This window comes from Hyperolius riggenbachi, chromosome 5 (genome assembly GCF_040937935.1).
Source record: "Hyperolius riggenbachi isolate aHypRig1 chromosome 5, aHypRig1.pri, whole genome shotgun sequence".
NCBI classification, from domain to species: Eukaryota; Metazoa; Chordata; class Amphibia; order Anura; family Hyperoliidae; genus Hyperolius; species Hyperolius riggenbachi.
The window spans coordinates 27,396,697-27,410,838 of record NC_090650.1 but is presented as its reverse complement, the minus strand read 5'-3'; the positions used below and the strand labels follow the sequence as shown (position 1 = coordinate 27,410,838).

At 44.8% G+C, this 14,142-nt stretch overlaps 1 protein-coding gene across 4 annotated transcripts in view; it reads right to left on the bottom strand.

Annotated features, from left to right (window-relative positions):
- The window catches only part of SMARCD3 (SWI/SNF related, matrix associated, actin dependent regulator of chromatin, subfamily d, member 3), a 132,452-nt gene that overhangs the window by 62,595 nt on the left and 55,715 nt on the right, over positions 1-14,142 (bottom strand). Inside the window, exon 1 of one of the 4 annotated variants that reach the window (XM_068235237.1) lies at positions 200-288. The exons of the other annotated variants lie outside the window; for them this stretch is intronic. Coding sequence (XP_068091338.1) covers positions 200-241 — 42 coding nt within the window. The 5' untranslated portion in view covers positions 242-288. Of the gene's footprint in view, positions 1-199; positions 289-14,142 lie in introns of those variants that run through there. 4 annotated transcript variants of the gene reach the window in all.

Below are 14,142 nucleotides of genomic sequence, written 5' to 3'. Positions count from 1 at the left end.
TACACACGCCGGACTTTAGGCAACGACGGGTCCGTCGTTGCCTCCCGCTGGGTGGGCGTGCCAGCGACAGTCCGGCGTGTGTACGCTCTGTCGTCAGACTGATACGGCTGTTTCTGAGCGATCCGCCGGGCCTACAACAGCCAATCAAAATTCACCTATTGATTATCAAGGGGAATATTTAAACTGCTGCCATTCTTACACTGTTTATGGCAGAGACTTCAAATTTGCTGCAGTCGGTCATTGGGTGACTGGGGTCCAAATTCACTACGGAGCAGAGCCACAAACAGCCAATCAGATTTCCTTGCTAGATAAACTGCTTCCATTCAAACATTTTTGATGCCAGGAACCTGAAAGCTCACAAACTTGGTCATTGAGTGACTGTGTGTCAAGGTTACAAAAAGTGGGCGGAGCCAAAACGAAATTTCACTGGTCAAATATAAACTGCAGCCATTCTTACACCGTTAATGCTCGGGTTCTCAAACTTTGCACAGTTGATCACTGAGTGACTGGGATTAATATTCAGGAAAATGGGTGGAGCCTACAACGGCCAATCAAAATTCACCTGTTGATTTTCATGGGGGATATTTAAATTGCTGCCATTCTTACACTGTTAATAGCAGATGCCTCAAACCTGCTACAGTTGGCCACTGGGTGACTGGGGTTCAAATTCAGAAAGGGGGTGGACCCACAAAAAGCCAATCAAATTTGCTTAATTTCCAGGGCCGGCCCGCTCATGAGGCGGGGTGAAACTTTTGCCTCAGGCGGCAAAGTTCTAGGGGCGGCATCTGCCCGTCCGTGGGTGCGGGGGGGGGGGGGGGGCGGCCGCTGAGCTGGAGGGGTAGCGGGCAGGACGGGGGTATTGGGCCTAGCGGTGGGGAGGGGGTCGGACCCCCCCTCCCTCGCCTGGGATCCCCGAGTAAGCAGCCGACAGACAGTAAGAGGCACGGCGGGGGATCACTCACCTCTTCCTCGTTCCAGCGTGCGCTCCACTGACGTCACTTCCTGCAACGCCGCCCACTGTATTGTTCCTGCAAAAGATCCGTTCCTGCAAAATGCATTCATAGTCTATGATATCTGCAGATCCTCATACACACCTTGTTTAACAGACATTCATCTGCAGATCAGATCCACCAAGATGGATTTTCAGATCTGCAGATGATTGTCTGATCTGCAGATGAATGTCAGTTAAACAAGGTGTGTATGATGATCTGCAGATCTCATAGACTATGAATGCATTTTGCAGGAACGGATCTTTGGCAGGAACAGATCTTTTGCAGATACTGATCTTTTGTGTCTGTACAGCATCTGTGTGTGCAGCATCTTGCAAAGATTTTTTTCTGATGGGGAGTTCAGCTCCATAGAAAAGACTGTGTAGAGTAGGGCACTCATACTACACGAAGGGTGGTAAGATTGGTCTGTGATCTTTCATTTTCCAAAGACTATAGTCTGATGTGTGTATGAGCCTTTACACTGTTAATGGCAGGGTTCCCAAACTTTATACAAATGGCCCTAGGGTGACTGGGATGAATATTTAGAAAGTGGGAGGAGCCTACAAAAGCTAATCAAAATTCACCTATGATTTTTCAAAGGGAATATTTACATTGCTACCATTCTTACACTGTTAATGCCAGAGGCCTCATAATTTGATATTACTTTTATCACTTTTAAATATTCAGAGTGAAGGCTTTCAGTATACAGGTAGTTGCCGACTTATGAACACCTGGCTAACTTACGAACGACCTGCTGATACGAAGGACCCGAAAATGTGACATTTGATTTTCTTCGAACAAGTGGAAAAAAGATTCAAAAAGACCTTGTAGATTTTGAGAAAATTGATTTAAAAAAGAGAAAATTTGAGAAAATTGATTTAAAAAAAATAATAAATAAATGATTTTTAAATTGGTAAACTGATATTTTGCTGCAGTACACTCAGGGAACAGAGGGGACACAGAGGGGAACACTGAAGGCACAGGGGACATAGAAGAGGTACAGGGGACAGTGTTTCAACTTATGGACAGATTCAGGTTAAAGGACCACTGTTACAAAAAATTGTAAAATGTAAAATACATGTAAACACGTAAAAATAAGAAGAACCTGTATTTTTCAGACCAAAATTTTAAATATGTGCAAACATAGACAAATAAAAACTAATGAAATGAACAATTACTGTATATACTTGTCATGGTCAGTTACCTGTGCAGACACGGCGGCTGGCACTTATGGATGTCCGCGGGTGTCCTGGGGCATGTCGCCGTCGTCTCAACCGAGGGGGCTTGGCAATGTGTGTCCGTGCGCGTTGCATGCGATGGCGTAGACCTTGGCGTCTGAAAGCGTAGGGGTTTGAGCATTGCGGAGGTCCGTGCGCGCGTACACGTTGACCAATTGCGCATGCGCGCATATGTCGTTGCGCGTCATGTGCGTACGACGTTACGCACGTACGGCGTTGCGCACTACGCATGTGTGGCGTTACCCGCTGCGTGCCAAATGGCCTATATAAGTCTGCAGAGAACATTGCTCAGTGCTGTTGTATTGCAGCATTTGTGTGTTCTCCTGTGACGAGACTTTGTCTGCCCTGCTTCTTGCTCGTATGCTTGCCTTACCCGTTGCTGACTTTGGCCTGTTTCGACTACCCGCTCTGTTGCTGACTCCTGCCTGTATGACTTCCCGATTTGCTGCCGACTGCTGTTATGGACGATTACCTGCTCTGTTGATGAACCTTGCCTGTACGACTACCCGCTTTGTTGCCAAACCTAGGAACTGCTTCTTGGATTACGAGATCTCTACCAACTGGAAACCTTCCCATCAAACGGCAGCTGAGTTATTGCACTACCGTACTCAGCCAGAGGAGGTGCTGCAACGCCATACTGGTCACGCGCTCAGTCGTCACGCCGATTGGCTTGTAAGCATTTCTGCCCCTTGCTTCTCAGAGGCCCTGTTCTCATTTCAGGGTTTCTGGGTGGTGAGTTGCATAAGTAGCTGCTCTCTACACTTCAGTCTCCGGAGCACCAGGTACGTGGTTTGTGTTGTAACAATACTCGACTATAAGTCTAGAAATGTAGGTCTAATTCACTAAATAAAAGTATAGGGGTTGACTTATACACGAGTCACGGGCAACAATGAGCACACTGAGTAATGTGTGTACTACTAGTAACATTAATTTGCAGCAATGTATCCAGTGGTGAGTGACACTCTCTTGATAAAGGAAATGCCAAGACAACACAGGTCTGCAAGTCTTGGCCACAACAATTAACAAGGAAAGGGGCAGGGGGACAAACTGGGCTGCAGGAAGGGGAGTAAATAATTGCTGCACTTGGGGGCCTGGAGGAGTTATTGGCTGCACTTAAGGGACTGGAGGGGTTAATGGCTGCAATACTTTATGCAGGGCAGTCATTAACACCTCCTGGTCTCCAAGTGCAGCCATTAACTTTGCAAGGTAGACTTATACTTGCATCAGTAAACAATTCCAGCTTAAAGAGAACCTGTAACCAAAAAGTTACCCTGGGGGGTTCTCAGCTCGGGAGGGGGAAGCCTCAGGGTCCCAATGAGGCTTCCCCCCCCCCTCCCCTGTAGCTGCAGGTAGTCCAGCGCTGGCTCCCCGAAGTGTCCCGGAATCCTCCCTTGACAAGCCTGACAAGTGCTGATTTATTTACCTCTCCTGGCTCCAGTGGGGGCGCTGTTGCGGCTCTCAGCACGAAGATAGGAGAAAATAGCCGATCTCCGTTGGGTCCGCTCTACTGCGCAGGAGACTTGCGCCTGCGCAGTAGAGCGGCCCGACAGCGATCGGCTATTTCCGCCTATCTCTAATTTCTTATCAGTGAGGGTCACACTGTAGTCTGACCCAGTCCTGACTCAGGCAGGAAGTGCCACTTACATATCTCATGTTTAACTCTTTCAGGCAGAGAAAGAAAAAAGTAACACAGCCTAGTTATTTGTGTGCTAGGCACTGTACATACACATGTCTATCTCATTATGTCATATGTCACCTCGCGTTTAAGCGATATCGGGCTGCTGCTGTACACTCACTAGTTGCATGAACGATCGTCAGCCAAAGCAGTCATTATCAGACATTTTGGCAGAAAATTATCGCATGTGTGTAAGTACCTTACAGGTAGCCACATGCCTGCGCAGTGTGGTAGCACTCGTTCATGCTCAATAAATACTATGAGGACTTGTGTTTCTTCTAAAAACCACAACGTTATGCAGTAGAAAAATATCAAAAATTGCTTTTATTGACACAAAAATTCCCAAATTGTTTTGCCCTCTAGAGGGCGGACTAAGGTTTTCTGACGTCAAGTATGTAATATGCGGCACATTAGACGTATGATGCGCGATTTTGGGCGCATTCTTTCCCCGTAATAGTACGCGTAGCGCTGGCTGGAAATGACACGGACGCGTGTTCCGGGTTGCGCTCCAAGGGACAGAAGCTAGACTGTCTTAGCGTCTTTAGAGTTCCCGGCGTGCGCTCCACGTATCAATGGCGTTGTTTAGGCCCTGCAGACCAGATGTTCCTCATTGATGGGGTAAGAAAACATATATAAGGGGGATGTCATTATGGGGTTGTTGTCCTGACGATGCGCCACTTCACTTAATGGCGCAAAACGGCTGTCGACCTCCCCACTTGCCTGTACCTTATCTCTCATAATATGGGATATGTAATGTATGCCTTTTTACTATTTTGAATAAAAGCAAAGTTTTATACTGGGATGTGCATGGCCGCTCTCTCTTTCTACTGGATCCCCAAATTGTTTGATGCTTTTTATATGAAGTTTCATCCAGTATTTAGATCTTCATAGGTATCACAATAGTATAATTCAAAGTATAAACCCTTCGATACACATAGAATATATTTCTGGCTTGACGTTATAAATAGATCATGAGCATCAGCTTATATTAGTTAGGCAATGACATCAGATCATTTCGGGCGAGATAAGCCCTTCACCATGCCCTTGTATCAAAGATTCTTGTCCAAAGCCAGAAAAATAATGAAAAATAAACAGAAAGGGAGAGGCATCGGACCGGCCAAACGCATTCAGAACAACTCCAGGCCAGGTGCTGTATCCACCATGCTGCTGCAATAGGAGTAGAGATAATGTCAAGCCAGAAATAGATTCTCCTTATGTTAAAGGGACACTTAAGTCAAACAAAAAAAATGAGTTTTACTCACCTGGGGCTTGCTATAGCCCCCTGCAGCTGTCCGGTGCCCTCGCCATTTTCCTCCGATCCTCCTGGCCCCGCTGGCAGCCACTTCCTGTTTCGGTGACAGGAGCTGACAGGCTGGGGACACGAGTGATTCTTCGCGTTCCTGGCCACAATAGCGCCATCTATGCTGCTATAGCATATATCATATACTATATAGCAGCATAGAGGGTGCTAATGTGTCTGGGAACGCGAAGAATCACTCGCTCCCCCAGCCTGTCAGCTCCTGTCACCGAAACAGGAAATGGCTGCAGGCGGGGCCAGGAGGATCGGAGGGAGACGGCGAGGGCACCGGACAGCTGCAGGGGGCTATTGGAAGCCTTAGGTGAGTAAAACTCAATTTTTTTGTTTGACTTAAGTGTCCCTTTAAGAGAGGGTAGGAGGCGCTAAGGTATAATAGTTCAAATAAGTTGGTAAGAAAATCTTACCTTAGTGATGCCAATTTCAAGAATGCAAGGTTTTCATTAGAAATATACGTTTTATTATGCACATCAGAGAACGCGCTTCGCGGCTACAACCGCTTCATCAGGTCAAGTTCAAGTGCCTTGGAAGTTCAGTAGTGATAATCAGCCCTGAGTGCCTGACTACTTTTTATGTGTATCGACGGGTTTATACTTTACTTTGAATTTCTACTAGGGATGCTCAGTTGGATTCGCAGAATTGAAGTTTCCGAATTTCCGATCGGAACTCGGAGAACAAAACTCGGAAATTGGATACCTGCGGAAATACTGCATTACTGCAATTCGGTAATTTTGGCCCAATCACAGAGCTTGTAAGCAATGGACCAATTAGAGACTGCAGAGTCAATTCAGAAGTATTTGGCCAATCAGAGAATACAAAAAATGACTCTACTCGGAAATTGGAAATCCGAACTCGGAAATCCGCGGAATCGGTAATCGGCATTGGCGGAAATCGGAATTTCTGTGTAATCGGAAATCGCCATTTTCTGACCTTCCCTAATTTATACTGCACACAAGTCCTCATAGTATTTATTGAGTATCAAAATTGGGTGTGGTGGAACACCCTTTGTGGGATGAAACAATTTGTCGGCCCTTCCGTTAGAAAGAACTTCTTTCCCAACTATAGATAGAAGACTGCACTTGTTCATGAACAGGAGCACAACCATGCGCACTTTTCAACAAGCCCTTGTTGAATGGGTTAGGGGAGGGGGGTCCCATCGCTGGATCGGTGGAGGCGAGGGGGACAGGGAAGCCTCTAGATCGGGGGTCAGGAACCTTTTTGGCTGAGATAGCCATAAACGCAGCATATTTTAAAATGTAATCCTGTGAGAGCCATACAATATGTTTCAAACTGGCACAGTGCGCATGCGCAGCAGAGGGCTCACATCCCTGGTGCCATGGTGATGTGTATACAGCTGATCCGCCTGGCAGCGGAAGTGTCAGAAACATTTTCAGCTTATCTTGGGTCTCAGCAACATCAGCAATTTTCCCGAGAGCCAGACAGGAGATATACCGACTAACAGCTTGTACAGTTAGCTAGCCGACTTAGGGGTTGATTCACTTTGTAGGATGAGATCCCCACACTCTGGTCAAGTAACAGGCAGCCTATTGGGCCAATCAAAGTGCGGGGATCTCGTCCTACAAAGTCACTGGACCTGACAAGATCCAGGGTGGGACTATTGGAGCAGCTGTTTGTTGGGGTAGCACCAGTAAGTTAGTAGTGAATGCTGCAGCAGTAGCGTGCCTACTTTGAAAATGTTACTTGCGCTGCCACACTGAGCTGTGCTGCTTGAGCAGTGTAGCTTAGTGGATCAACCCTCAGGGCCCGTTCTCACCTGAGCGGGAATCGCGCAATTCCCGCTCACGGCAAACCGCTAGCGGTTCTGCAAGAACCGCTACACAATGTAGCGAGTGGCAGTGTTCTCACTGCCGCACTTGCGGTTAGCGATAACTGCAACCGCGCTGCATGCAGCGGTTTGCCGGCGACGAGCGTTCCGCGATTAGCGATCATGATTAGCGTGCACAGCACGCTAATCGCGATTGCTCCAAAACCGCCGCAGTGTCCAGTGATTTTTCCGTGCTAATCGCGGGAAAATCACTCCTGCAAAACACCGGCGGTAATCTCCGGCGTTCTGCAATTGCAAGTGTGAACGGGCCCTTACTGATTTGTCTGTGAGCCAGATGTACCCATCAAAAGAGCCACATCTGGTCCTGAGCCATAGGTTCCCTACCGCTGCTCTGGACTAACCGGAGGCTTCCCTCTACTGAGGTAAGTATCTAGGGGCGTAGCTACAAATCCTGGCCCCTCCCAGCAAAACTTTGCCAGGGTCCCTCGATGTTCACATCCCTTCCTTTGCCTCTTCTTGGTGACCCTCACAGCCTGGGGGCCCATCTCACAAGGGCCATAAAACAAGTGTGGCCATCAGGATCTTCCCACCCATAACATGTATAGCCACAAAGACAAGACAAATAACATATCGCGCTTTTCTCCTGGCGGACTCAAAAGCGCCAGAGCTGCAGCCACTACAACGCACTCTATAGGCAGTAGCAGTGTTAGGGAGTCTTGCCCAAGGTTTCCTACTGAATAGGTACGGGCTTATTGAACAGGAAGAACCAATATTCGAACCCTGGTCTCCTGTGTCAGAGGCGGAGCCCTCAACCATTACATCTGATCTGGAGTGTCAGAGAGAAGGTTAGTAGTTGCCCCCTCCTCCCCCCCACCTCAGGGCCCCCCTGCAGACTCAGGGGCTGCTTCACCCTAGTTATGCCCCTGTAAGCATCCATTGGGGCATTTTTTCCCCTTCAGGTAAACTTTAAGGGCTCTTTTACACCACATGCGATTCTGATTTTATGTGTCTCTGGTCTTGTGTTTCTAGCATGGAGTGAAAATCGGAAGTCGGAATAGCAAATTGGAATTGTGATTTGCAGTGTAATAGAAGCCTCCTGTTGATTTATATAGCGCCATTCATTCATCCAGCTGCCCATGATTTAAGCAGGAGGAATGAACTCATATGGGCACCGTAGCCTGACCTCCCCTCTCATTGCCGTCAGGTCAAAAAAAGAAAAAAAACCTCAGTTAATATTCTGTTTTCAATAAAGCAACAAATTCAACCTTTCTTGTTTGTTTTCCCGCTAGTTCTGTTTCCTTTCAGCTTTAGGAATATATCTCAGTGGGAGTGAGGAGGACTACGGCTGCGTACAGCAGAGGGCTCAGCAGCTCCCGCCTTGTGCTGGTCCTCCCTCTATGAATGCATCCAGTGATTCCGCTACCTGCTGCCTGGTAGGGCCAGCGGAATACAAACGCCAGGGAGAGTCTAACAAAAGCCAGCATTCATGCATGTCCAACACCAGGGACCGTCTCACAAAAACCAACGCTTATCTACAGCGATGCCAGGGATCGTCTAACAAAACTGGAATTCATAGGCTGCTGCTGTATACTGGTGTATGACAAGCATAAAAACCACTCAGCTCCCACATTAAATAAAGTTTGGGGGTATTCAGCATTTATATGCACAAATACTATTATTATATACTAATATTACAGGTGGTACACAACTAACAAACAGGTTGTGATCCGGGAGATTATTTGTAAGTTGAATTTGTGTGTAAACAGATATTTCTGGATTTGGACATACAGTATAAACTATGTCTCTGGGTTGTTTTCAAAGTGTTTTAAACTACTTATAACAGTTTATACAATACTGTAACATTTCACACACAAAAAAAATAAAATTATATATATATATACACAGTGGTGTGAAAAACTATTTGCCCCCCTCCTGATTTCTTATTCTTTTGCATGTTTGTCACACTTAAATGTTTCTGCTCATCAAAAACCGTTAACTATTAGTCAAAGATAACATAATTGAACACAAAATGCAGTTTTAAATGATGGTTTTTATTATTTAGTGAGAAAAAAAATTCAAAAACCTACATGGAGCTATGTGAAAAAGAAATTGCCCCCTGAACCTAATAACTGGTTGGGCCACCCTTAGCAGCAATAACTGCAATCAAGCGTTTGCGATAACTTGCAACGAGTCTTTTACAGCGCTCTGGAGGAATTTTGGCCCACTCATCTTTGCAAAATTGTTGTAATTCAGCTTTATTTGAGGGTTTTCTAGCATGAACTGCCTTTTTAAGGTCATGCCACAGCATCTCAATAGGATTCAGGTCAGGACTTTGACTAGGCCACTCCAAAGTCTTCATTTTGTTTTTCTTCAGCCATTCAGAGGTGGATTTGCTGGTGTGTTTTGGGTCATTGTCCTGCTGCAGCACTCAAGATCGCTTCAGCTTGAGTTGACGAACAGATGGCCGGACATTCTCCTTCAGGATTTTTTGGTAGATAGTAGAATTCATGGTTCCATCTATCACAGCAAGCCTTCCAGGTCCTGAAGCAGCAAAACAACCCCAGACCATCACACTACCCCCACCATATTTTACTGTTGGTATGATGTTCTTTTGCTGAAATGCTGTGTTACTTCTACGCCAGATGTAACGGGACACGCACCTTCCAAAAAGTTCAACTTTTGTCTCGTTGGTCCATAAGGTATTTTCCCAAAAGTCTTGGCAATCATTGAGATGTTTTTTTAGCAAAATTGAGACGAGCTTTAATGTTCTTTTTGCTTAAAAGTAGTTTGCGCCTTGGATATCTGCCATGCAGGCCGCTTTTGCCCAGTCTCTTTCTTATGGTGGAGTCGTGAACACTGACCTTAATTGAGGCAAGTGAGGCCTGCAGTTCTTTAGATGTTGTCCTGGGGTCTTTTGTGGCCTCTCAGATGAGTTTTCTCTGCGCTCTTGGGGTAATATTGGTCGGCCGGCCACTCCTGGGAAGGTTCATCACTGTTCCATGTTTTTGCCATTTGTGGATAATGGCTCTCACTGTGGTTTGCTGGAGTCCCAAAGCTTTAGAAATGGCTTTATAACCTTTACCAGACTGATAGATCTCAATTACAGTACTTTGTTCTCATTTGTTCCTGGATTTCTTTGGATCTTGGCATGATGTCTAGCTTTTGAGGTGCTTTTGGTCTACTTCTCTTTGTCAGATAGCTCCCATTTAAGTGATTTCTTGATTGAAACAGGTGTGGCAGTAATCAGGCCTGGGGGTGACTACAGAAATTGAACTCAGGTGTGATAAACCACAGTTAAAGTGACTCTGTAACAAAAATTACAACGTTTTTTTCTACCATCCAACAAGTTCCTAAACCTATTCTAATGTGTTCTGGCTAACTGCAGCACTTTGTACTATGACAGTCTCTGTAATAAATCAATGTATCTTTCCCCTGTCAGACTTGTCGGCCTGTGTCTGGAAGGCTGCCAACTCTTCTGTGCTGGTCTGTTCCTCTATGCACACTCCAGTGTGTGTTTTATTTACATAAGCCAGCAGCTTCTCTGCTATCTTATCAGTGATAGAAGAGAGCTGGATAAAAATCCTCCTCTGGCTATGAAAGTAGCTGGCTGACACATACTGAGGAATTACAAACACAGGCAGAGCTGTCTGCAGGGAGCCTGTAATGTTCAGTGCATGAGAGAAGAAGAAGACAGAAGGTAAACACACAAATGATCTTTTGAGATTCAAAAGGAAGGCTGTATACAGCCTGCTTGTGTATGGATGTATTTTCTATGTGTGGACATACTGTACATCAATCTACTTCCTGTTTTGGTGGCCATTTTGTTTGTTTATAAACAAACATTTTAAAACTGTTTTTAACCACTTTTAATGCGGCGGGGAGCGGCGAAATTGTGACAGAGGGTAATAGGAGATGTCCCCTAACACACTGGTATGTTTACTTTTGTGCGATTTTAACAATACAGATTCTCTTTAAGTTATTTTTTAACAAGGGGGGCAATCACTTTTTCACACAGGGCCATGTAGATTTCTCTCACTAAATAATAAAAAACATCATTTACTGATGACTGCATTTTGTGTTCAATTATGTTATCTTTGACTAATAGTTAACGGTTTTTGATGAGCAGACACAATTAAGTGTGACAAACATGCAAAAGAATAAGAAATCAGGAAGGGGGCAAATAGTTTTTCACACCAATATATATATATATATATACACAGTGGGATGCTAAAGTTTGGGAAACTTTGTTAATCGTCATGATTTTCCTGTATAAATCGTTGGTTGTTATGATAAAAAATGTCAGTTAAATATATCATATAGGAGACACACAGTGATATTTGAGAAGTGAAGTTAAGTTTATTGGATTTACAGAAAGTGTGCAATAATTGTTTAAATAAAATAATCCATTTTATTGATTTCAAAACCTTTAGAACTCATTTTTGGAACTCAAATTGGCTTGGTAAGCTCAGTGACCCCTGATGTACATATACAGGTGAATCCAATTATGAGTATTTAAGGGGGTCAATTGTAAGTTTTCCTCCTCTTTTAATTTTCTCTGAAGAGTAGCAACATGGGGGTCTCAAAAAAACTCTCAAATGACCTGAAGACAAAGGTTGTTCACCATCATGGTTTAGGGGAAGAATACAGAAAGCTGTCTCAGAAATTTCAGCTGTCTGTTTCCACAGTTAGGAATATACCGAGGAAATGGAAGACCACAGGCTCAGTTCAAGTTAAGGCTCGAAATGGCAGACCAAGAAAAATCTTGCATAAACAGAAGCGACGAATGGTGAGAACAGTCAGAATCAACCCACAGACCAGCACCAAAGACCTACATCATCATCTTGCTGCAGATGGAGTCACAATGCATTGTTCAACCATTCGGCGCGCTTTACACAAGGAGATACTGTAAGCGAGAGTGATGCAGAGGAAGCCTTTTCTCCACCCACAGCACAAACAGAGCCGCTTGAGCTATGCTAAAGCACATTTGAGCAAGCCATCTTCATTTTGGAATAAGGTGCTGTGGACTGATGAAACTAAAATTGAGTTATTTGGGCATAACAAGGGGCGTTATGCATGGTGGAAAAACAACACAGCATTCAGAAGAAAAACACCTGCTACCTACAGTAAAATATGGTGGTGGTTCCATCATGCTGTGGGGCTGTGTGGCCAGTGCAGGGACTGGGAAGCTTGTCAAAGTTGAGGGACTCATGGATTCCACTCAGGATCAGCAGATTCTGGAGACCAATGTCCAGGAATCAGTGACAAAACAGAAGCCGCGCCGGGGCTGGCTCTTTCAACAAGACAATGGGCTCAATTCTGGTAGCTATGTGAGGTAAATATTTTTTTGTAGGTAAAATACCTCATGAGGTATTTTCCTCTTCTTTTATCAATTCTGAAAGATTTTTCTCCATTTCTGAACATGAGGTAAAACATGTGGTAAAACGGGGGGGGGGGGGGGGGGTTTACAGCAATTTTACTTTAAGGGCCCGTCTCCACTAGTGCGGCGTGCGTCTCTTAGACGCACGCCGCACTGAGCCGGTGGGCGGGATCGCAGGCACGGCTATGGGATTCGCAGCCTCCGCAGCGAATTCTGCGCAAGCGATTTCACCGCGGCGCCGTCATCCCCTATGGCAGAGTTTACCCGTGCAAATCATGTGCGGGGAAACTCTGCAGAATCGCCGGCGAAACCACCCTAGTGGAAACGGGCCCTTAGAGGCTGCTGGGGGGGGGGGGGGCTCGGAGCACTTTTAACCAGAGGAGGAGGGGGGGGGGGGGGAAATCGGTGTTTGCCACAGTTTTGCTTAATTTTAAAAAAATAGAGGCTGTGGGTTGGAGCATTTTTACTTTTTTTCCAACCAGAGGTAGGGGAATGGCAATGTTAAGGGGGGCGGGGGGTGCGGCAGATGAAGGATTGTACGGGTTTTGGAGCACTTTTTCTTTCTTAAAACAAAATGGAAGCTGGGGGGGGGGGATTCGTTGGTCAGATCACTTTTACTTATTTCAGCAAAATATGGGGGCCCTGAACACAGAACAAGCTGAAAAGGCTCCATGTTATGTGACGGATATCACAATTCTGTCACAGCACTGCATTTATCATGTGGTAGAGGTAGGTCTAATTATGTGAGGTAAAAGACGTGCAAACACGCACCTTATTTCACTTCAGGATTCAAGTGTGAGGTATTTCACTACTAAATACCACACATTTATAGTAGAAAATTACCACATGAATTACCTCATGAAATTACATGAGGTAAAACTTTACTTAAACTACCAGAATTCAAAAGTTGATTTCCCTCATGAGGTAAACCCAATTCCATGAGGTAATTATTTACTAAACGCTACCAGAGTTGAGCCCAATGACCCTAAACATTGCTCAAAATCCACTAAGGCATTCATGCAGAGGAACAAGTACAACGTTCTGGAATGGCCATCTCAGTCCCCAGACCTGAATATAATGGAAAATCTGTGGTGTGAGTTAAAGAGAGCTTTCCATGCTCGGAAGCTATCAAACCTAAATGAACTAGGGATGTTTTGTAAAGAGGAATGGTCCAAAATACCTTCAACTAGAATCCAGACTTTCATTAGACCCTACAGGAAGTGTTCAGAGGCTGTAATTTATGCAAAAGGAGCATCTATTAAATATTGATTTCATTTCTTTTTTGTAGTGCCCAAATGTATACACCTGCCTAATTTTGTTTAAACAATTATTGCACACTTTCTGTAAATCCAATAAACTTCATTTCACTTCTCAAATATCACTGTGTGTCTCCTATATGATATATTTAACCACTTAAGGACCACAGTCTTTTCGCCCCTTAAGGACCAGAGCCTTTTTCTCCATTCAGACCACTGCAGCTTTCACGGTTTATTGCTCGGTCATACAACCTACCACCTAAAGGAATTTTACCTCCTTTTCTTGTCACTAATACAGCTTTCTTTTGCTGCTATTTGATTGCTGCTGCGAGTTTTAGTTTTTATTATATTCATCAAAAAAGACATGAATTTTGGCAAAAAAATGACTTTTTTAACTTGCTGTGCTGACATTTTTCAAATAAAGTAAAATTTCCTATACATTTGAGCGCGAAAGTTATTCTGCTACATGTCTTTGATAAAAAAAAAAACATTCAGTGTATATTTAT